Source organism: Parasteatoda tepidariorum, chromosome 5 (genome assembly GCF_043381705.1).
Source record: "Parasteatoda tepidariorum isolate YZ-2023 chromosome 5, CAS_Ptep_4.0, whole genome shotgun sequence".
NCBI classification, from domain to species: Eukaryota; Metazoa; Arthropoda; class Arachnida; order Araneae; family Theridiidae; genus Parasteatoda; species Parasteatoda tepidariorum.
This window is the reverse complement of record NC_092208.1, coordinates 85,379,178-85,403,974: the sequence shown is the minus strand read 5'-3', so window position 1 is coordinate 85,403,974 and position 24,797 is coordinate 85,379,178. Positions and strand designations below refer to the sequence as shown.

The 24,797-nt window shown below is 26.8% G+C and overlaps 1 protein-coding gene across 2 annotated transcripts; it reads left to right on the top strand.

Annotated features, from left to right (window-relative positions):
* The first annotated feature begins 452 nt into the window (after positions 1-452).
* LOC107457284 (deformed epidermal autoregulatory factor 1 homolog) lies at positions 453-24,797 on the top strand. Of its 2 annotated transcripts, XM_016075419.3 has the most exons (12): positions 453-1,077; positions 5,450-5,679; positions 8,088-8,184; positions 8,380-8,466; positions 10,180-10,221; positions 10,824-10,865; positions 11,642-11,683; positions 14,013-14,107; positions 15,143-15,274; positions 16,136-16,300; positions 18,654-19,733; positions 21,919-24,797. In XM_016075419.3, the coding sequence occupies exons 1-11, from the start codon at positions 666-668 to the stop codon at positions 18,828-18,830; spliced, it is 1,521 nt and encodes a 506-aa protein (XP_015930905.1). In that variant the 5' UTR covers positions 453-665; the 3' UTR covers positions 18,831-19,733; positions 21,919-24,797. The 2 variants fall into 2 exon arrangements, with proteins under 2 accessions (XP_015930905.1, XP_015930906.1); XM_016075420.3 differs by lacking the exons at positions 10,180-10,221; positions 21,919-24,797 and having other exon boundaries at positions 18,654-19,162.

Below are 24,797 nucleotides of genomic sequence, written 5' to 3'. Positions count from 1 at the left end.
TCCCCATTCCCAGGCTTTTAGAAAGTAACGAGTTAGAACATAATATGTTTAAATAACTTATTAACTTGATTTAAATTTTTAAAATTGGGCTTTTTGAAAACCAAAACATTACTTAAGGGAAAAAAAATTTTAAAAATATTTTTGTAATAATAAAATAATGGCAGAATCTGTTTTTATGAATTGTTTTGTCGCATATTACATACTAATTCTAATTTCTTTTAAAATTTATAAAAAAAGATATACATATTTTCTTTTTCCCTTTCAACATAGTATATTACACAACTGTATATGCTTCCTTAAAGTTTTCTTTTCTTTTTTTTAGTTGGTTAGTAGTTTACAGTAATCAATTCCCACTTTCATTTGAAAAAAAAAAAAAAAAAAGGGAATGACCTAATTTTTAAGACAATTTCGACCCCTACGCTAGACAGGTAAACTAGATATTGTTTATTTACGTCCTTCAACATCGTGTGGGGAAGCCCTTTATGCATTAAAAGGTCAGGAACAAACTATGACGTAGCTTGACGTCATAAGAAAAGGGCGCCATATTGTTACCCTACGTTTGCATGGTATCAGGTTTCGGATTGCATCAGTTCGAGCAATATATATCAGGCATGCCTTAAATAATGTGTTGTCTTAGGTAAATTTCAAAGTTCCATCTGTTTATTATGGTAGATCCAATGGATTTAGGTTTGACAGACGAAGATATACCGAACGACCGCTCGGACGATGTCGTTAGTGCTATATCGGGAATTTCCGAATCGGAGGATGCCGATCGCCAGCAGCTGGTAACTGTCAACGAAATCCGCATGCCTCCCAATGTTTTGGTCACCAGTGCCACTGACAATATATTGTTAGACCAAGATCCACTTAAAACAACTCGTATTATAATACATAGTCCAGCTTCCTTGGATGTGTTAAAGAACAGTCAACCGACAATAACATTTAACTCTTTAAATCGGAGTTTATCTGTACCTGAAAAAAATACTATAAACTTTGACCCATCTGTATACGATCCTGTATTACCGGTCAGGTGTCGGACTGTTCGTGGAGAACTTCATAAAAATAAGTTTGGATCAGGTTAGTTAAAATAATATCTTCTGTGTGTATTTTATAACATGAAATCTACTCTTACTACATCAAAATATTCAATAAAATTTTAGATTTTAATTATGAAGAAAAAAGAATAATGTTTTATGAAATTTGAAGGGAGTCTGGTTCCTATTGACATGAATATCTTTCATGAATAATTATAGTATGAAATTATTTATCCTATGATACTAAATATTTCGATCTGCACCAATAAAATATTTAGTGTGTTCATTAGTTTTGAATGAAAAAAGAAATTATTTTGTGAAATTTAAGAAAAGAATAATTCTTTTTGACATGAATATCTTCGATTCATAATTATATGATATCTTTATAATTATATGATATGATATTCACGAATAAAATATAGTGTTTAGATTAGCTTTGAGTTAAGAAAAAGAAGAGACCATGAAATTCAAGAAAAGGAAAGAATTAATCTTTGAAGAAATTTGTTAAAACTGATATGTTTTTAATTGTTTTTATAGTGCTTTTGTTTTAAGTATTTTTAAATCATCGCGACTTTTTACAGAGTTTTTGTTTTTCATAATTTGCTTTTCAAGAAGTAAAATAAATGATAAATTAACCTTAGAATTGTTGTAAGTATTTTATATCTTAGTTAATGATATGGCCATGTATTATAGAATATTTTACAAAAAGCTTATAACTTTATTTTAAATCAATACTGAGATGTTTTTTTCTCTTCTTCATGTAAACTGTATAAGTAGGTACTTATATAATATATTTTTACTATATAAGTTGGTTTAAACTATATAAGTGAGTTACTTTTCTATCTTCATTTGCATTTTGAAAATAATACGTAAATTTTTGAAATGTCATTCCCAAAGTAATGAAATTTATTTATTTCATAGCAAATAATGTAATTTTTGCTAATTGAAATCTATTTACACCACAATGTCTTCAGAATAAGTTTTAAATCTATGAAAATTAATCTAAAAATAACCAAAATTAGATACTTCTATATTAAAATGTTTTGAAAATTTTTAATTCAAAGATTTTTTCTGAGAAAAATAAATTGATTTTATTCAGAGATTTCCTATAAAATGGCGGTTAATTTAATTTGAGCTGATTAAAATGTTCAGATCCTGTATTAATCAGGCTGAAAAATCATTCAGCTAAGTTTATCAATGTCATTAGCATTTTACTTAATATTAACAGCTTTTTATTTCTTTAATTAATCAGTTAAGACAGTGTTTCACAATTCTTTTTGGCTATTGAACTCTAAATGATAGAGCTTTCTTTTGCAAAAACTCGACTTTATTATGAAATTCATTAGCAGCAGTGACTATAAAAAAAAAGAAAGGAAGAAAAAAAAAGACTGACTAATTATTTTGTAAACATTTGATTCAAAGAATGAAATAATTTAAATGCTAATTAAGTTCTTGGTTTATGCATATATGCAGAAAATGTATAAAATAAGTTAAATTATGATTTTCGCTGTTATAAATGTCGAGAATAGTTAACAGAGAAACTTCTTAATTCTTGATTTTGATCATTATATTTTGAAAAGTTCTATGAGCAATACTTATGGAATTTTTTATATGTGCATATTCTTTTCATAATTTATTCAATGAATTATTATTGAAGCCATATTTGTTTTCTAAATTTTGGTACAGTAGAACTCCAATTATCCGAATCAATTAGGACCGTACCCCGTTTGGGTAATCAAAAATTCGGATAATTGGATTTTAAAAAAAAAAAATGCTTATTTTAATTAATTACTGTATGTATAGTGGAAACGAGGGGAAAAAATGTTTTTAAGGATTTCTTCTAAGGATTCTTAAGGATTTCAAGGATTCTTAAGGATTTCAACAATTCTTCTGTGGGATGAGTTGGTGCATTATCGACAATCAAAAACACAGGACTTCCAACAGATTTTTGGCGTTTTTTCACTTCAGGAATGAAAATTTCATCGTACCACTCTGTAAACAGTGCTGCAGTCATCCAAGCTTTGTATTGGTTTTTATAAAATAGGGGAAGTTTTTTGACATTTTTAAATGCTCTTGGGCGTTTTGACTTCCCTATTAACAAAAGGGGTATTTTATGGCTCCCAGTTGAGTTCGCGCAGTTAAGCACAGTAACGCGGTCTTTACTAGCTTTATGCCCTGGAGCACTAGGAGGCTTTGGCACTGCACTCTCTTTTAGAGGCTAAAGTGGTTTTGGGTAAAGCTTTCCATATTAGACCAGACTCATCGGCGTTGTATAAGAAGTCGGAATCGTATGAGGCTGCTATAACTTTACATTTTTCAATAAACTCGTCAGAAGCTTTGGAGTCTGCAGATAACTTTTCACCACTTAAATCTAGTTCACGAATACCGTGCCTATACTTAAAATTCCTTAGCCAGCCGTTACTTGCTTTGAAAGATAAATAATACAGCTTTTCAGCAAAGATCTTAGCTTTTCCACAAATCTTTGTCCTATCCTGTAAACTTTCTCTGCATAAATCTTTCCCTGGCTTTACTAAAATTTTATTTTATTCATATAAAAAAAGGAAAAAAAAGAGAAACTTATCTTTTTACTATATTTTCATATTTCCATAGGAATTCTAAAAGCGATTCGGATAATCAACGATTCGGATAGTTGGAGTTCGGATAATTGGAGTTCTACTGTACTTCTTTTTTCCAAACATAATTGCTCAAATGAAATTATGTAGCATAGATAATTTTATCTAAGCAGTTGAAATATTAAACAAAGTTTGGATTATTCTGTTGATATAAATATAATTGCTGTTAGAAAAATGTTCAGAGCTCTTGGAGCTCCTGTGATCTTTCTATGGAACCCTAGGTTTCCTGCAGGGTTGGGTTTTTGATGTTAAAAACTGGTTTTTGACATGACACGTCAAAAACCTGGAATAAGTTTTTATTGTCATTGGGGACATTTTATATGATAGTAAATCATGGACAATAATTGCATTATATATTGCCATAATTATGATTTTTAATTTTATATTATCTATAAAAAATATAGCCAGAATTATTGAAACTATTAATTAGTTTTTATTAAAACATGTTTTATTTTTGTTTCCAATGCCCACTTGTGTTAACATTTCGTCAATCCAAGCATTTCCCGGGCAGATTTGTTGGCCACTCTTTCAGGGCCACCATATTAGGTGGCCGACGTTAGAAATTGACAGATAGTGCAGAGAATGAAAGAATATCCATGCCTGGCCCAGGATTCGAACCGAGAATCTTTCTATTGCAAGGCCAGTTCCTTGACCCCATCACACTCCGGTCAGCAAACATAATTTATAAAAACATTAACTCCTAATACTCTAAGATCAGTATTATTTGCTACATTAGAACTATACAGTTTATATTGTAGGTAATAACTATGAGTTGTTAATTATTATAAATCTAAATATTGATTTTAATTCTTTCATGTCATAATTTAGACAGATTTCTTAGATTAAGCAAAACTAAAGTAATTGCCAATAATTGTCTAAGCTCTTAGAAAATGTTTTGTTTGATTCTCAATATTTGTTCTTTTATGCAGGGAAGCAGAATATGTTTGATATCAAGAAGAAGGATTTTGGGGAAATTCAGGCAACCCTGGGGGAATGATAGGTCCGATAAAATTTCTAAAAAATTTTTTGTTAAAAAAATATGGTGCTTTTCAAAAAAATTTTCCTATTAAAAACATAGTCATTCTGTGTATTTATTAGTTATAATTTAAGTTTAGGAGTGAATTTTTTCACATATTTATGCTATTTTTATTGTTGAATTAACTTAAATTACTGTTTAATTAAATCCGAGCAAAAAAATAAAAATAAGTAAATAAAAATAAATAAATAAATAAAAATAAAAAGAGGCTATTAAAGGAAAAGGTCCTATCAGTATCGGTCACCAGCTCATTAGGTTGGAGGAAAAAAGGGGCTACTAAATTACTACTTTCCTGTTACTCCCTGCCGCTGGCTTCTACTTGAAAATTTAAATTTTCAGGCTATTAATTTAGAACAAATTTACTAACTACATGTTATTTTATTCTTTTATGATAGTCTTAGTAGGTATATATTCTAGTCCATACAGCTCATCATCAATAAAAAAAGAGTAATTTTGAATTTCAGTCTTATTGATACAAAATTCAAAAATATACTATTGAGTACAGAGGACTTCAAAACTATTTTTTTTTTTGCAAGCACATACTATAGAGAAAAGAGGAGTTAAAATGCGAGTAAATAAAAATTTATTTTGCATATAATGACTAAGTTGATTATGTATTTATTTATAAGATGATGGTTGAATGCTAAACTATGGTTGAAACCATCAATTGACAGAAACTTGCCTACCCTGGTTTTGCAGAACATTATTTAAGTTCATAAGAAAAGCTATTATGTTCTTTATTTCAGGTAGCAGAGGACGTTGCATTTCGGTGAATGGTTCATGGGTTACTCCTTCAGAGTTTGAGACATTAGGTGGCCGTGGAAATAGCAAAGACTGGAAACGTAGCATTCGTTACGGCGGTCGTACTTTACAGTGCTTAATTGAACAAGGCATTCTTCGGCCACATGCAACAACTTGTACTTGTGGCAACTGTTGTGATGATAATTTATATGGGGATGGCTCACCAGATGTGTCTGTTAGTATCTGTTTAATTTTGTCTCATTATAATAGTTGAATATAGTTTTTATGTCTTCATTAACCTTAACTTCAGAGCATGGTTGAATTGTAGTTTAATCCCACCCTGGGTGAAATTTTTCTTCTTCTTTCGATTCATTTCTTTTGTTTAGCTATTTTGACTTGCAAAAATGTTCTTATTATTAATTATTTACTAATTTTCTAATTTAATAAAGATCTACCTGCATGATAGACAAGTAAAGTTTCCTTTTCAAATTCAAAATTTATTTGTTTTATTCAGTTTTAATTTAAAATCTTTATTTATTTTCTTAAGTTCTTTTGATTTGTGACAATTTTATTGTAATTATTTGTTAATTTTCTAATTTAAAATGCTGCTAATTTATTTTATACAGTTATTTTGATTTCAAATGTGAACTTGAGAAAAGTTCTCAAAGAAATGCCAAATTGGCAACTTTTAAAATGTCATCTGAAGTGGTATTCAACTACAGTTTTACCCTAAGCATAAAATGTGTATAAAATACATATTTACTAAATCTGTGATTGGACAATTCTATGGGTACACCATAGAATTGCCACACATGTAATAAACGAACTAAAATTTCTTAGAACAATTTCTTTTATGAACTATAAATTGAACTAAAAAAAGTATTAAATTTGTATTTAAAATACTACATAGTTACTATATTCTATCAAAAAATACTTTAATTTTACAATCTGATAATAATAAATACCTACATATTAAATGGATTAAACTGTGGTGTTGGATGTAAATCACACATAATTTAAACATGATTACTTGGTTATGTATCCTTTACATTCTGTGAATTTGTTTAGAATTTTAAATCAAATTAAATTTTGTAGCTTACATTTAAATAAAATAATCTATACAGTTTTTAAAACATATAATACCTATAATTAATTTGAAATTATTTCATCTTGGTGTCGGATGTAAATTGTTCATTTTAAATGTCAATCAATAAATAAAATTATAAATGCTGATACTTATTTCAATTTTGATTCTGATAATATTTAGAAATTTTTTCAATTAAATTCTTAAATTTAAGGTGCTCTTTTATGGATCATTCTGTTTTACAAAATTTTTTACCTTTCAAAATATTTTATCGGTTACAAGAAATTTTTATACTGTAACCTGTTTTTAATTTATATGCCTGGCCATTAAAAATCACCTTTTGAACTAAACATACTTTACTAGATGAATTTTGCTATATCCTACTTATTTCACATATTGCAAATGCATATACATTGTAATATTACATACATATAGAGTGATTAGCAAAACTTGCTGCCAGTCAGCAAAGGATGGTGTTTTCTACACTAGGGAACGCTGCAAGCTCCATACCGCCTATACTTCTGGGTTACTGTTTCCCGTGTATTTTAAAGTCATTTGGCTTACAACGTGATCATTGTGTTTTGAGATTCTTGCAAACGTGGTATTTGATTACTTATTACTTGTGTTTACAATGCTAAAGGTGCTAACACTAAGATAAGATGGTGCACAGCTTGAAACAGGAACAAACAGTAATAAACAAATTTTAAAGAGGCAAATCAGGACTACCAAAAAAGCAAGTTATTCAAAATCTAGCAACCATGAAACCTTTTTTAACAATGTATCTATAAGCAACTAAAACAAATTTTCACTTAAAACTCACCAGAATTACTTAATAACATTAATATCTTATGAAATACGGCAAATTTGAGCTCAGAAATTATCTAATTTACTTTTATTTAAAACAAAATTATCCGTTTGAAAATATCGCCTTGCAGAATAAGCGGTAGTAAGCTGTTGCAAACTTTCAAAAGGGAACTAGAGCAGGTATTGAGCTTGAGATTGTTATTGTTTACATTTATATTGAAGATACCATCCGTACAAATGGGAAATATCTTTGAACCTTCTGTTTTGATTTTTTTAAAGGCATATTAGATTTTACACAGATTACAAATTGTCACGCCATGGGCTGATTATTTTTTATCTCAAATTTGGGAAAGAAGGGTGGAAATGGCTAAATATTTTTGAGAGAAATTTAATGGAAAATGGAAAAAAAAAGATTCTGCTATCCATTAGGTTTCTTTGATAAGGAATTTTTTTTGTTGACCTTTCCAGACATTTTCTAAACTGTAAAAAACTTTCAAAGTCTGAAACTAAAAAGTAGTTTGTTGATATTTACGTAAAAAGAATTGAGTAAATTCAAGCCACATATTCAACTGCAAACATTAGGCTGTGTGTTAACCTTGTTGGATTTACTATCTTAAGTTGTCTTAAATCTTTCAAAATTACTAAGAAATTAATTAAATTATTCAATTCATAATTATAGATTAAAAAAATCTATAATTCTGAAAAATAATTCCATTAATTTGCCTTGATTTCCATATATTTTTTCGTTTTGATAGAGTGGACCAGTGAGACTTTTCACGCCTTATAAAAGGAGGAAACGCCAACATCCAAGGTTAAAAGTTGAAACAAACGTCGCACTGCCTACTAGTGACAGTAAGTATGTGCTTTATTATTGCTAATGAAAAACTAGTCTCATTTTTTGTGCATTAAACTACTCAAAATAATTTTTAGCTGTTATTCAATCATGTTTAAATTCCATTTTTCATAATTTTAGATATTGTATGTTGAAATTCTATTTTTCCTAATGTTAGATATTGTATGTTGAAATTCTATTTTTCATAATTTTAGATATTGTATCTGCTCCAGCAGAACTTCACACTGATGATATTACTTCAACTAGTTTGACACCTGAATCTGTTGTTAGTGGATTAACAGGTATATAAACATCATATAAAATCAGGGTTGGAAAAAAAAACTTTTTTTTCTTCACTAAAACTGAAAAACTCATTTTTCTGTTTTTGTTTGAACCAGTTTTAATTTTTTTTTTTTTTGGTTTGATTCAAAAATACTTTATGTTCTAAATTAAAATTAATGGAATGAGTTTAATAGAATTTGTTTATGAGTACATATGAAAATGTTATACTTTAGCATTATTTAATATCATTAACTTACAGTATTCAATTTACAACACTTGTATCAAAGTGCATAATAAAATGATCATGTCTTTTTCTTTCAATTGAATTCATATAAATTTTAATTTAAAGGAACATGAAAAATGTAAGATGATATATTTTTTCAATTAAAAAATATTTGAAAATAATGGAATTATGAAAAGGACTAAAAATAACAAATTGGCTGTATACATAGATGAAAAGTGAAGAACAGGTATGTTTTAGTATGAATTAATTAATGATGAATGTAGAATAAACAATTAAATAAATTATTCCTAAACACTGAAGCAGTAAAATATTACTAAATTAAAAACTTCATTTGGTTCAAAAATATGGAAATCAGAAGTAATAGTCATGTTTCAAGTCCTTGGAAACAGACACTGATTTTCAAAAATTGCCTGAAGTGAATGAGAAGAAGCAAAAGTGATTAGAAATATGAAATTTTAAGTTGCCAATGAAAAATGGAAAGACAAGCTTTTGTTTTAAAACTAAAAATAAACTTTTTATTTTCGTCTTGAAAATGCGTGCCTGTTTGTAGTACTTGAAACATGTTGACTGTTATTTTCAATTTGTATATTTTTGTTGAATTGAAATTAGTAAAAACTGGTAAGCAAGTTACAACCCAAACTAGAATAAGTTTGAAAATTAGAAGAGAGATTTTTTATGAAAACTTCTTCAGTGTCAACTGTTTCTTTCTCACTGATGCATGAGCTATCATGTAATGTGTTTTCATGTATTAAATAAAAAATAAATATTATACAGGTGGCTGTCTAGGCCAAATTTTCTTCTGTTTAGCGCTACCTTCACAAATTTAACTTTAGGAAAAACGGCAGTTTCACAAAATACTTTTTCTTAAAATTTTATTTTTGTATCCCGTAAGAAACGATAAATCCATATGTTTACCATATTGTGTTGGTTTTTTAATATAATTTTTAATTTTCTCAAATTATGTCTAAATATCCTCTAAATAGGTATCTCTCAGAAAAACCTAGACAGACCCCTGCTATATATAATAACTAAAATTTTTATAATAAAAATATAGTTATAATTTTTTTTAGTTATAAAATTTTATAACTAAAAAAAAGTAAATAAAAATTTAATTTATTCAAAAATGTGCAAAATTTTGCGAAACTTAATATTTTTATTTTAAATAAAGAACTTTTTTTTTTGATAATTTTAAGTTTATATTAAAAATTATTATCTACTGATGTATACATTTCAATAATATTTTTCAAGTTGATAAACAGGAGTTATAAGACATTTTTAAAATAAAATTAAATTAGAATTTTAAAAGCAAATTCTCATTTTATGTTTAAAAAAAATTTAAGACTTATATTGATAAAGTAAATCATATATGATGTTATGGTTTTGTTAAATTGTAGGAGAACAATTTGGTATTAATCCATTAAACATATTAAAATTAGTGCATATGAACATATGCATTAAAATAGTCACTTAGATTTGTTTCATTTTCCAGTTCCTTTGGTTACCAGGGATAATGGAACTACTATTTGTGCTGGTAATATTTAGATTTATTAACTTAAAATCAATTATATACTGTTGATTTCTGCCACCCTAAAGATATTTATTTATGTTTGTTTATATAATATATTTGATGATTTAAAAACTTCATTTGCTGCAAAAATATGTAGATGGTAATAATAGTCAACATATTTTGAGCACTCAAAAATTGACGCCCATTCTAAAGTTTTGCCAGTCAAAAAAAAAGGAAACAAAAGGGATTTTTCACATTTAAAATGTGTGATTTCAAAATTTTTATTTGTTCTACACATTTACAATAGTCCTGGTAAAATCACTTTTGTTTCCTTATTCACGTTTGGTGAGTTTTGAGAGTGTTTGTCTTTTTTTGACCACTCAAAATAAGTCTACTTTTATTACCATCTTCATATTTTTGAAGTGAATGAAGTTTTGAAATCATCAAATATATCTTTTTCAATTCAGTTCCTTGAGATAATTCATTTTTAATATATTTATTATGATGTGTATGTTTTTTTATTACAGTGTTACATTATTAGAGTTTCCTGTTTCGTTTTTTTTTTCTTTAGAAAATAATTCTTCTTATTATGACATTTCTTAAATACTTTTTTCTTTCCTTTACAGTTCCGATGGTCACCAGTAACACTGGAACTACAATTTGCACTGGTAATAAATTTATTTATTTACTGTAACAATTTTTAATGTAAATGTGATTTTAAAATTTTCACTTATTAAAAAAAAAAATTATCTGTTTGCACTTTTATGTTTACAGTAGTCTTGTTAGCTCCACTCACATTATTTCAATTCAAAGCTCTATTTTGTTCAATTTTCTTTTGAATTTAAATAAGAAATGAGAATGTTTGTTACTTATACATATTATTATATCTTTGCACTTATACATTTACAATAGTCTTGTTAGTCCCAATCTCCGTATTTCAATTCAATGTGCATATGATTTTGAACAAGAAATGATAATGTTTGTTTCTAGACCAATTCTCAAATGGTTGATAAAATTTGATTATTCCGTTGTACTATATAGTGCATGTATGAAATTATAACATAAAAGCGTGTCAAAGAGAGACAAATAATTAAATTAATTCAATATTGAAATAACATATCATCAGAGAAATTGTGTTATTATTAGGGGCTTGTGAAACTGTATCATGACATAGCAAAAGAAAGCTTAAGTTATCCATCTCTTTCATTATTACATTATATTCTGCTTTTAAATGTATTGCACAATATTAGTTTAGAGTGTTTTACTTATTTTAATCCATTTTCTTCTTCAAAATTTTAACCTATCTGAGTGGTGCTATTTAATTTAAATTACTCGATGCCTATTAAATTTTGAACTGATCTTTTTTTTTCTTTTATTCATATGAAAAGTAACTTTTTTTGAAAAAAGATTGTGTACTAAATAAAAATATTCTTATTTTTTTTAGTGCCACTTGTTACTAGAGAAAGTGGAAATGCAGTGTGTGCTGGTATAATTTTTTATTACATTTGTGGTTTCCTGTTGTATTTATATTATATCATTGTTTTATTATGTCATTTGTTTCACTATTTCTTTTAATTTTATACAAATTTTTTCCCCTAAGAATTAGACAAAAATTGACAAATGAAATTATTATTAAATATGGAGTAAACCTAAAAACATAATTTTTTTGTTTTGTGTAAAGAAAAAAAAAATTATTTAAATTTTTTACCTTGAAATTTAATTCTTTTACATGTTATTAAATCATCAATTTATGAATGATAAATACAAATTCTCTTATTGTTTAACCAATTGTCATAGGGAAGACAATCTTAACNTTCAAGGCGCTGATGATATTGGAAAAGAAGGTTAACAGCAATCAACAATTCCTGCATCAATCCACTATGTTAAGCTATTTTAATGCTCAGAAATAAAAATAAAAAGTGGTAACTATACAAAAGTATTTGTATTCCTTTTCTACACATTTATTTGCATGTGCATTACATTCTAAAAATCTAATTTTTCTCAACGAATCCTATTGCAGTCCATTAAAAAATTTCAATGTTATTTTAGTTTTTTTAAAGATATTTCTAACTCCACTTAAGTCGTCACTCCGCTTAAGTCGTCGAAAATGTTCGGTCCCTTGAGTGTCGACTTAACGAGGTTTTACTGTATTTAAATTTTTTACCTTGAAATTTAATTCTTTTACATGTTATTAAATCATCAATTTAGGAATGATAAATACAAGTTCTCTTATTGTTTAACCAATTGTCATAGGGAAGACAATCTTAACTTCTTCTGTTCTTCCTTTTGGATTTTAACATTCAAATAATATTTTTTTGAATTTCTATGTTTTTTATTTTGCACAAACAGAATGATATGAACTTTTAGAATTTTTTTATAAATTGCATGAAAGTTGTTTTAGGTTCTGTCTTAGAAATTCATAGTGTAATTTTTGGATTCATAGAGTACCCTTTCTTTTGATAATGCGAGGGTTGGCTGTGTTCATTGTTACATCACAGTTTACATGCCTAAAAAAAAGCTTTTAAGGCTAAAAATTCGAAAAAAATTTTTTTTTTACTCTGTGCTGTATTTTAAGGAAATGGCTAATTAGTTTTAACGATTAGGTCCACTGCCCTTATCTGTGTATTTTATGGAGAAAAGATTTTATTGGATTTTGCAGAAAATGTAATCAATATTTCACCAGTATCAGTTAATAAAATGTTAAAGTTAAATACTTCAAAACATAATGTGTATGTGTATGGATAGTTTCAATAGATATTGCATGTTTTTCAAATAAGATACCTAAAATTCAGCTTTTAAATTAATGCCTCAAAAATTTTTTTTTTGTCTGGGCACTCCTTTGATATTTGTAGCTATTAATTATTCAAGAGATTAGTGGCTATTAATAATTTAATGTTTTTTATAACATCTGCTTCTATTTCCTTTTAAAATTAAAGGAAAATATTTTATAATGATGCTGTTTTCATATCAAATGCAAAAGTTAATTTTTTGTTAATAATGCATGTAAATAATTTAACACAGAAATTAAAAAGAAAAAAAATATTACAGAATGCTACGAAAAATTTTCCGCTTATTGGAAAAATCTATCAACAAAACCATTTAAGTATTAGAGAACGCTCTGTTGCCAATTGATACTATTTTGGTTCAGCAAATCATATGCACAGTCAAAACATGATATGAGCCCAAAGGAAAACACAATCTCTTTCTGATTAGGGGGTTCAAGAAATTGTCTAAAAATGAAGATTAGAAATTATTTAAGAAACATTTTTAGATTCATATATTTAATATTCCAATAAAACATTTAAAATTCTACTGCAATTAGATAAAAAAAATTGTGATGAAAAGTATTTTGTGAATTCAAGGGTCACTGCAAAAAATATTCAGTTAAGCTTTTCATTTTTTTTTTTTTTTTTTTTTTTTTAAGTATCAGCAAAGTAAATGAAAAATAAATTTTGATTTTTTATGATATAAAAGAATTTATTTTTATTAGAATGGTAATCTTGAGGAGTAACTGAATATTTAGGTTATTAAAAAAAGTTAGAGTACTATCTTTACTCATTTAATCTTGAGTTCTATTTTTATCAATAATCATATTATTTGTAATAGATGCTACTGAGTATTATGTTTTTATAGAAATGTTATTGAGTTAAGAAATGAGTATTTACTGCCTTATTATTAACTTTGTAATAATTGTATTTTACTAGCAATTGATTTTTTATGGTAAATGGTATTTGTGTGTTATACTTATTTGTTTAACTTTGTTAACACAATACTAAGTATTCTCTTTGGATTTTATACTGTCTTTGATATTTCAGATTCAGTAATTGTGAAGCCTGAATCCAAACTACCCAAATTAGTGTCAAGTGTAGTAGATATAACAGAACAAAAGCATTGGTGGCAATTAGAAGAAGTAAGTAGATACCTAGTGTAAGTAGATACCTTTAAGTAGTAAGTAGATACCTTTTCCTCTGTTAAGAAACTATTCTAGAGTAATTTAGAGGGAATTGAAATGTTACAAGTATTTTAATGGCATTTTTACTAACTATCAACATTTTTTTCTTGTAAATGCTCAAATTGTACCTAAATTAACTATCTAAATTGTTCTTAAATGATTTTATTGGGTTTAAATTAAGTTTAAGTGCTATTTCCTTGTTTTATATTGTTGTGTAATTACTTATTTTATTAGCTTTTTTTTGTTGCATAACAATGTGCATTTTTTTACCTGCTGAGATATGACTGAAATCTATGCTGTTGAAATTTCAGTGGCTCTAATCACACATTTGAATTTTATAAAATAATAATTCATTTAAATTCAAGTTTGATCAGGACTAAGTTTAAAGTTAGATCCTTCTTTGTGATTCTTTATTTCTATGGTCTATCTATTAAAGGTTTCTGTCAGACCTGAACTCGAGCTCATTTTAAATTCTTATTAAAAAGGAAGGAAAGAAATACGTTTAATTAAAAAGATATATCTGAATGGTCTCCAAATATTTTTCAAACTTGATTTTTTTACAACACAGTCAAGTCGATAGTGACCTTTTTCATCCAGGTGAGACTTACATATTTTATATTGTTTGAAATTAAGAAATTATACTTTAACTTGTTTCTTTCCTTTTTTTTAAAGAAAAAAAAACATAGTATATTTATTTGTAGAAATAACTTTATGAAATACTTCAATGTAATATAAAGTTTGCTGATTAACTTTTTTAAACAACAAAAAATACATTTTTATTACTTAAAATTTCTGTGCATTCCTTGTAAATATTTTTAGTTTAAAACAACATGAATCTGGTATTTGTTTTTGACAAATCACCTATAACTTATATTGAATTGTAATATTTTAAAAAGTTATCTTTTGTAAAAACTCTTTAGTAACGTATTTTAAATATTTATGTTCTCATAAATTTTATTAGTTATTATTAAATTTTAATTTGTGCTACAATAGATGGTAAAGAATGCAGTACGTCAAATTCTAGATTTACAAAAACATGTAGAAACTGTGAAAAATCAATGTGTTGCTACCAGAGAGGCAGCATTACAGGATCTCAGGAATCAAATGGAGGAAGAGAAAAAACAGGTATATTATTATTATTCATTAATTGTGAATCAAAACATTATGTTGATGAAAAAGAAATTGTCTTAATTAATGAAAACACTAAATTTATTTTTTTATTAAATGGAAGTAGAAATAGAGCACCCGATTTGTCAATGCGAAATGACTTTTGTGCAAAGATTTGCAAATGGTTAAAACTTTCTGTGAAATTAACATAAAAAACTCATACAGATGCAAAAAGAGAACAGAAATGCAACTGTTCTGACAGCATGTGATGTTTCGCAGTTTGAGTTGATACAATAAAATGCCAATTTTTTTTTAAAATTATTTTTTTCCTGGTAGACTTCCTTACCACCAGCGAACAGAAAAGTTTGAGGCATAAGAAAACGCTTGAAAGTTCGCTTTCTTTTCTTTATATATGATATCATGATTGATAAAGGTTCAAAGCAAATAGCGAACCAATTCTATTACAATGAAGTCCTTACTAAGTTAAGAGAGAATTTGGCGAAGAAAAAAAACATTTGCGTAGCCATTTCTGAATTCTACACCAAACAATGTGCAACATATAATGTAAAACACTTAAGTGTCAAAACACATACCTGTCCTAATTGGCCACGTCTGATTAAATCATATTTGTATTACAATTTAAATGTAGCGTTCAGTCATTTGTCACGTTTCATAGTTTATTAACTTTTTATCTGCTACCTTTAAAGTCCTTTTTATTGCACATCTAAATTAAGTCCCTGCATGCTTTTTATCAGCTCATACCAATATTATCTCCCATTTGAAGAAATGCTTAGGATGTTGCACTTTTTATTTTAGTTAAACTGTTTAAAACTCATTTTTGTACTGCAATTGGTGAATTTTTTTCTTCTCTCCCTTAAGGCTCTGAGTGCTTGTCGCCTGGAAGCTCAGTTAGCCTTATCCAGAGCTAGTTTAGAAGCAAAAAATGAGAAAGAAGCAGCTGTGCAAGAAGCTCTTCAACAGGCTCAACTGGAGATGCAAGAGAAACTGAATGCTCTTGTCACAGAAAAATCCGATACTCAAAAGGTACTAATTGAACTTGATTATTTGATAAAATATTCTGTGGTGCTTAAATGTTGTTGAAAGCCATTTGCATAATAAACTGACTGGTGTGCATTATGCTCTCTACTTGTTTGTATCAACTAATAACTAATAGAATTTATGGTTTACAAGCCAAATAATATCATAAACATTAATTTATGACTAATACTTAGGATTTTTTATCATTCTTTATAACAAATTGTACAGTAAAGTAACTTTTTAAATTGATTATAAGCAATGTTTAGAAATAGCTATATTTTTTATTAAATCCTATAAGCGTTTGTCATCCCATAGACAAATTGTAAACATTAGTAGTTTTTATATTATAAAATTATTTTGCAGTTAATCACTTGGGTTTGAGTTAACCTGGTTTGCAGTTTGATAGCCTCTCTTTCAAATATATTTAAATATGCCAATATTAAAAGTATATGCTGGCAAATATTAAAAGTGTTATGAAGTATTTCTGAAATAGTTAAAAATATTTTATGCACATTGAGGTTTTTTTAGGTTAAATGTTTGTAGAGTTAGATCCAATAAAATTACTTTTTAAAATCTGGCAATGAGAAACCAAATTAATTATAGAACCTGACCATTTTTTTGCATAGGCAATCTTCGTATTTTCTACAAAGGAGCAATCTTGTCCGGAAAATTTTCTTACAAATACATTGAATATTTAGGATATTTAAATAGTCTTTTTGTAACGTGAATATATTTTCTAATTGCTCTGTTATCAGGAAATAGTGTCACAACAATTCTTCTAGGAAAATTAACAAAGATATGACTTATGAAAGGTTGCACTTTTACCTCAAAGCTTTGGTGGGACATACTTTTCCACTCTGGAGGCCCCAAGATATAGACAAACTTTATTTATTTGAAGATGGGCAGGGAGCAAAAATGCAGAAACAACTTTTTCATAAATTTGTGACACACACAATGTAAATATATTAAAATAGCCCTATTAGCTCTCAAGAATTCAAGACAAGTCAAAACTCAATCACACTAGAAAATCATGAATTTAGCCACGATCTAACATTCTTAACATGTGTAGTACTACTTTTAAAATTTTAACTGAATTAGTACTAATTTTCAGTGTACTAGGAGGATACTTTCAGTGTACTTTAGCTAACTAATTAAAGACTTCACTTATTTCTTTTTATGCAATCACAGATGTTACAAGATAATTCTAGAAACTTCCTCAGAATAAAATATTTGAATATTCTAGATGCATAGAGTTTTTTTTTTAAAAGAATCAATCTTACTAATTTTTGAATTTAATTTTCTTGCCAAATCTAAAAAAATGAAATAATTCTGTGTTTCATAAGCCAGAGTGTATATAACGCATTTGAAGCATGCTTTATGAGAAAGATGCTTATAATTGTGTATATATTATTTCTGGTATTTTTAAATTATAATATGAACAGAAAAATCTTCTTTTGTAAAAAAGTTTCCCTGTCAGCTTTTTTTAAAGAACTTTTAAACAATATTTGCCAAATTTTTGTCGAATTTTTTGTTGATTTTTCACGAAATGTTTTGTAAAATACTCCATTGCAAGTTAAGAAAAAACCATTGCGGTAACGGGTTTAAGTAATCATCCACGAATGCTTATCGTTCTGTTATATTTTGCTACCAAATTATACAATTCTGCTTTCAAAACAATATAATAACTTTTAAAAGTTAAACTCATCGGACAGAAATTGAATTCGTGCCATCTTTTAAAATATATATAATAGAATTATTAAAACAAGGTTTTCATTTCGTAGTCTTACTAGAATTAAACAATCAAATGCTAGAAACATTTTCGCTTTTGTTTCACTGTAAAAGAAAATCGTCTGCAAGAAACAATATTTACTATTCTTTCAACGGCTTTTTTTTAAATGCGAACAGAAAGGTGTATATTTGTTTGGATTTTTAGATATCATTTTTATTAATTCTTATTGCTTTTTAATTGCTTATTCAATAAGTTTTGTTTTTCTAATTTAACACGATTTAAGAAAGCAAGCAAAAGGAAAGTTGTGCAACGTTATTGTTGATGACATCAAAGATGTTGATATACATTCACGATGGGTGCTTAGCATTCATTTGTCGCACACTTAGATGCAAACAAGCAATGGTTTTTCCTTAATTTGTAACAGAGTATAAGTGTTATGTGTTTTAATTGTTCTGTTCTTCACTTGTTCTAGTTTTTCAACTATTTATAGTACTAAAAATTTTAAAGACTGTTTATCTGGAAGAAAACTTACTCATGCAACGTATATTTCTGTTTGTAATTGTTCATTTTGCATAAAATGTGCGTTTTATCAAATTTCATATAGATTTTTTTAAAAAAATCTTTTCCTAGCACTGTGCCAACTGTGATCGAGAGGCTTTCTCCGAATGTACTGGCTGTCATCGAGTCAGTTATTGTAGTACATTTTGCCAGCGTAAAGATTGGCTTGCACATAAACATGACTGTGGTGACTGTGATCTTGCTGCTGATTGCTCAGAACTTCCTGACAGTGATGACCCAACCAGTTGATAGTTTTGACAGACTCTAATACTGTAGCGTGTTCCAAGTTCCTGCGTGCATTTATTCAGCAAACCAAACTGATCTGCTGAATTGAAATTACATTTAATACCCATTATAATGATTCCATTTACCTCACACAAGATTAAAGTTTTTTTTTGTGTGACTATAATCTATTGCAGTAGAGGTGTACAGGGTGTCCAAAAAGTGTGAAAGATGCATTCAGTGATAGCAAATTTGATGCAAAGCCTTCAAAATTTAGGTAGGAACCCCAATAACTCAGAAAAAGCATCCCAGGTTACATATTTTGTTGCCCAGATAGCTCTGCAATCATAACAGGAAAATGAAATTGGTTTCAACACCTCAGGTATTTATGTAGCAAATCACAGGTGATTTGTAGAAAATAAATCAGGGTTGTGACTAATACAGGAAGAATAGGGAAAAACCTGGAAAATACAGGGAATTTTAAAATCACCTAAATTAGCAGGTAAAATGCGGGGAATTTAGATTTTTTCTTTACAAACTAGAAAAATACAGAGAATTTTGTTTCATATTTTTGTCTTTTAAAAGATAGTGACCAGTCAAAGCATAATCTATTGGATATTTAAAAAGGATATTTTAGCTATACTAAACTATTTAATTTACTATAGCATTATTTATTTAAATATACCCAGCCATATCTATAATTCACACAAGGGGGCAGTAATTGTTGTGTTTCCTCTAAATATATATGATGTATAATATGTACAGAAAAAACACAGGGAATACTTTTTTTTCTTCCAGATTTGAGTGGCAATCCTTTAGATGTTACTTGTTCTGAAAGAAAAAAAGAAAAAAAAAAAACGCTTGATGACTTTTTCAGGTATTAAGTTTTCAAATGAGCTGCCCTTTTTCAGGAAATTGATGTCCTCAAAGGCGTTTCTTGAAAAAGAAGTTAATTATAAGATATATTAAATTAAATTCATAAATATGTTAAATTAAATTCGTAAATACATTAAATTCATAAATTGAAAACAAATATTTATTTCAAAAATTTTGACATTTCTTCTTTTTCCCCCCCTTTAGAAATAATTTTTTTTAGAGTTTTCGTTGTTAATACTTATACATTTTCCCTCAAAAAGTAACATAACAAAAACAAGTAAAAGTACTAAATTTAAAAAGTAACAAAGGACAAGTAAAAATAGAAACTTCTTACTTTTATTTTTGTTGCAAGTAAATGAAGCAAAAATGCTGTCTTGCATAGGTTTATGTCGTTAGATAGGTGAATGTATCTTTTGAAAATATTTTATTTCAATAATCTTAAATTTTAGACCTGATATGTACTTCCATGATATTTGACCTTTTCCATTATTTTTAGACCCCTTGTATTATTGGAAATATTTAATTTTAATTAATGACGTGAGAGTAATTTGTTTTATACATTGGTTTGCTTTAGTTTGTTTGAGAGGTTTGATTTAGTGCAAATACAAATAATTGATATTGAGCATTGAATATGTGAAGTTTTAGGCATTATAACCAGCCATCTTCATAAAAATAAGTGAAATTTATTCTTTAAAAAAAATATTTTCTATGCTCTACTATTGTTTTTCACCTTACGGAAAAATTATTTTTACTATAATTTGCATTTCCAGCAAGATTTGTACTTGTTAAAGTACAAATCTTGCTGGAAAAACTTTTTTCTTCTTTTTTTTCACATAAGTTTTGAAATTTTCTTCAACATGGACTTATAGGTTTTTATCTCTTAATTTGAAATTTCTTTCCAACTCTATTCTTCAAGATAAATACTGAAATAATCTGGAAAACAGATTTTGCACTAGTGAATTTTTAACCTTTCATGCAGAATTTGTATTAAACATATTTTTCATACTTTTTCCTTATTTTGTATTAATTTAGGTCAAAATAAATTAAAAATATGATCTTTAACATTTTAATAACTTATGGTTATGAAATACAACATGAAACACCAGTATCTTTTTCTGCATGAAAGGCTAAATCTTCAAAACGAGGCTCATTTCCAAACAATCAATTTTTTTCCAAATTTGCTCTTATTTGCATCTAAGAAAAACAATTATTAATCATTGAAATTTCTTTATGAAATCAACTATTGGTAAAATTTTGAATATGAGTGAAAAAAAAATTTCTAACTACTTTTTTGGATTTTATATTTTTGTTGAAATATAATTCCAATAATCTAACAGGTTTCTTTAATAACTGTTAGATTATTTTTCATTATTAAAATATACCAACACGTATTTTTGCTCATAATTAAAGTGTCAGAAAATATATATAATAGGGCACTGGCATCCCATCTGTGTTAAAGAGTAAATATCAAATTGTATTAATAATTTTATCAAATTTTTAAGAACTTGAACTTATACACAGTCAAAGTATTAATATTTTTATGGCCTGACAATTGTTAAAATAAAATACGAATTGATTAATTTCTCTTTAGTGAAACTTTATTTAAGTATGTACTTAAACGCATTTTAATTGGTTATATTCATGTTTGCCTGAAAACAAATAGCTGCATTTTTTTATATTTAATTGCATTTCCTGGAAAAGTATGCACATGAGAGACAATAAATTAATATTTAAGCAGGGCAAAACTTATCAAATATTCTGTGGTGCTTAATTCAGTAATTTTTACCTCTGATTTATTTATTAATAATTCATTAAATTATGCTGTCATAATCTAAGAAATCAGTCTAGGATTGAAAAAAAAAATCTGTTTGAATTTTGGAAGAGTATATATATGGGTCATTCTCACAAAAACAGTCATTTTCATGTCCCCAGTATATTTTATGTTTGTTTTACAGCTTACGAAAAAAAAAATTCACGGAAAGTGTCCTTCAGAATGCAAGCTAACAAAAGAATAAAAATAAAATTATCAATTTTTATTTTTTATTTATTTTAGGTAATTAAAATATACCAATATGTCATTCCCTCACTTGTCCCCACTGCTGATTTAAAAAAAGAAAAAAATTGTTTCTGAAATAAAATTTTTTTTTTTACAAATTCGTGTTTTTTATTTCAGAATACTGAAATATAGAATTCAGAAAATCAATTTTAAATTTAATTTCTGATAAAAATATTAACANAGGTGTTTCTTGAAAAAGAAGTTAACTATTATAAGATATATTAAATTAAATTCATAAATATGTTGTAATAATATAAATATAATTAAAATAAATATAATTAAATATAATTAATATATGCATAAATATAATTAAATTTATAAATACATTAAATTCATAAATTGAAAACAAAATATCTATTTTAAAAATTTTGAAATTTCTTCTTTTTTCTTTTTTTTTTTAGTAATGATTTTTTTCAGAGTTTTCGTCATAAATACTTGTACATTTTCCCTCAAAAAGTAACATAACAAAAACAAGTAAAAGTACTAAATTTAAAAGTAACGAAGGACAAGTAAAAATAGAAACTTTTATTTTTGTTGCAAGTAAATAAAGCAAACATGTTGCCATGCATGGGTTTATGTCGTTAGATAGGTGAATGTATCTTTTGAAAACATTTTACTTCAATAGTCTTAAATTTTAGACCTGATGTGTTTTCTCATGACATTTGACTTTTTCCATTGTTTTTATACCCCTTGTATTAATGGAAATATTTAATTTTAATTAATGAGTTGAGAGTAATTTGTTTTATACATTGGTTTGCTTTAGTTTGTTTGAGAGGTATGATTTAGTGCAAATACAAATATTTGTTATTGAGCATTGATAATGTGAAATTTTAGGCATCAGAACCAGCCATCTTCATAAAAATAAGTGAAATTTAGTTTTTTTTAAAAAGATCTCTTCTATGGTCTACTATTGTTTTTTATCTAACTGAAATTTTTTTTTTTACTATAATTTGCATTTTAGCAAGTTTTATACTTGTTAAAGTATAAATTTTTTTTTTTTTTACATAAGTTTTGAAATTTTCTTCAACATGGACTTATAGGTTTTTATCTCTTCATTTGAAATTTCTTTCCAACTCTATTTTTCAAGATGAGTTCCGAAATAATCGGGAAAACGGATTTTGCACTCGTGAATTTTCAACCTTTGATGCAGAATTTTTATCAAACATATTTTTCATACTTTTTCATTATTTTGTATTAATTTAGGTCAAAATAAATTAAAAATATTATATTTAGCATTTTGATTACTTATGGTTATGAAATTCAACATGAAACACTGGTGTCTTTTTCTGCATTAAAGGTTAAATTTTCAAAACATGGCTCTCTTCTAAACAATCATTTTTTTTCAAATTTGCTCTTATTTGCATCTAAGAAAAACAGTTATTCATCATTGAAATTTCTTCACAAAATCAACTATTTGTAAAATTTTGAATATGAGTGGGAAAAAAAAATTTCTAACTACTTTTTTTGGATTTTATATTTTTGTACAAATGTAATTGAAATAATCTATCAGGTTTCTTTAATAACTATTAGACTGTTTTTTATTATTAAAAAATACCAACACCTATTTTTACTTGTAATTAAAGTGTGAAAAAATATATATAATAGGGGACAGGCATCCCTTATGTGTCAAAGAGTAAATATCAAATTGTATAGACAATTTTATCAAATTTTTAAAAATTAAAGCTTTAAACAATCAAAGTATATTAATATTTTTATGGTCTGACAATTGCTAAAGTAAAATACAAATTGATTAATTTCTCTTTTGTAAAACTTTATTTAAGTATGTACTTAAAAGTATTTTAATTGTTTTTATTCTTTTGGTTTGACAGAGAGCAAATAGCTTAATTTTTATATTAAATTGCACTTCCTGAAAAAAGTATGCACATTAGAGGCTATAAATTAATATTTAAGGTAGGCAAAACTTATTCATTAATTTTTGCATCTGATTTATTTATTAACCATTCATTAAGTTATGCTGTCATAATATTAGGCATCAGTCTAATATTGAAAAACAAATCTGTTTGATTTTTGGAAGAGTATGTATATATAAGATTTGAAAAGTAATGTTAATTTCACAAGAGAATCAAATTTTTTTCCATGCCTTTCAACTCTAATTTCTCTAGTCGCTCAACAGATTTCAGTTGCCTTTTAGATTCTTATTTACTTACATCAAGGGTAGAAATTAAGAAAATTTCGTCACTTGTTAATGAACCGATGACAAAAAAATATTACTAATTTTCACACATTTTCACTAATCTGCTTACTAGTCTCCATTAGAATTTTTGTGAAACAAAAGGCTAATAAAATGACTTTAAATGAAAAATACTAATATAAAGAATGTAATGTTCACAATTATGCTGAAGTATGCCTACTTTGGGAGAATGACCCTGACCAAAAACATTAAACTGAGACAGTTTAAAAAAAAAAAAAAGTCTTCTAACATTTGAGGTGGTAGCAAATTATTTTTTTCAACAGTTGTGAACAAAAAACTGAAATTTTTCAAACAGATGAAATTTTTGTATCAAAATTTCGATTAGAATTCAAAATTATGACCTTTTATATATCTGTGTAAGGTTTTTAAAAGTAGTGCTGCGCAAAATTCTTTTACTTCTAATTTGTTAAATTTATTAATACCTTACCTTATCTACCACAATACAAAATGTTTTCTGAAACTACGGAATTCTGTAGTTGTTGGAGGATATAACTATACATACTTTTATAATTTCTGGCCCAGAGAACCACTGATTATTATTTTATATTGATCCGAGTCAAATTCTGTAGTCCTAAACCAATGCACTGTCATTAATTTTGATCTCTGCTTAAACTATCATTTTTGTTTGCTAATGTATATGCTTTTTCAGCAAGGATTCTAAAATTATATATTAAGGGCGATGATTATGAATACTTATTTCAGATCTGTTTAGTTCAAAAGTCTTTAAGTTATTTTATTTTTTTCCCCCACTGTTAAATATCAAAGCCAAGTGACTTAAATATTGGAAATACTTGAGTTGTTATCTGTAATGTGTTGTGTTTGTTGTGAATAAAATATGTATTATTAATTA

Bases quoted from the DNA above. Each gene is read 5' to 3' on its own strand.
- LOC107457284 (XM_016075419.3), top strand. From the start codon at position 666: ATGGTAGATCCAATGGATTTAGGTTTGACAGACGAAGATATACCGAAC. The intron at 11,684-14,012 runs GTATAATTTTTT...TTGATATTTCAG, and splicing joins TGGAAATGCAGTGTGTGCTG to ATTCAGTAATTGTGAAGCCT. The intron at 16,301-18,653 runs GTACTAATTGAA...ATCTTTTCCTAG, and splicing joins AAAAATCCGATACTCAAAAG to CACTGTGCCAACTGTGATCG.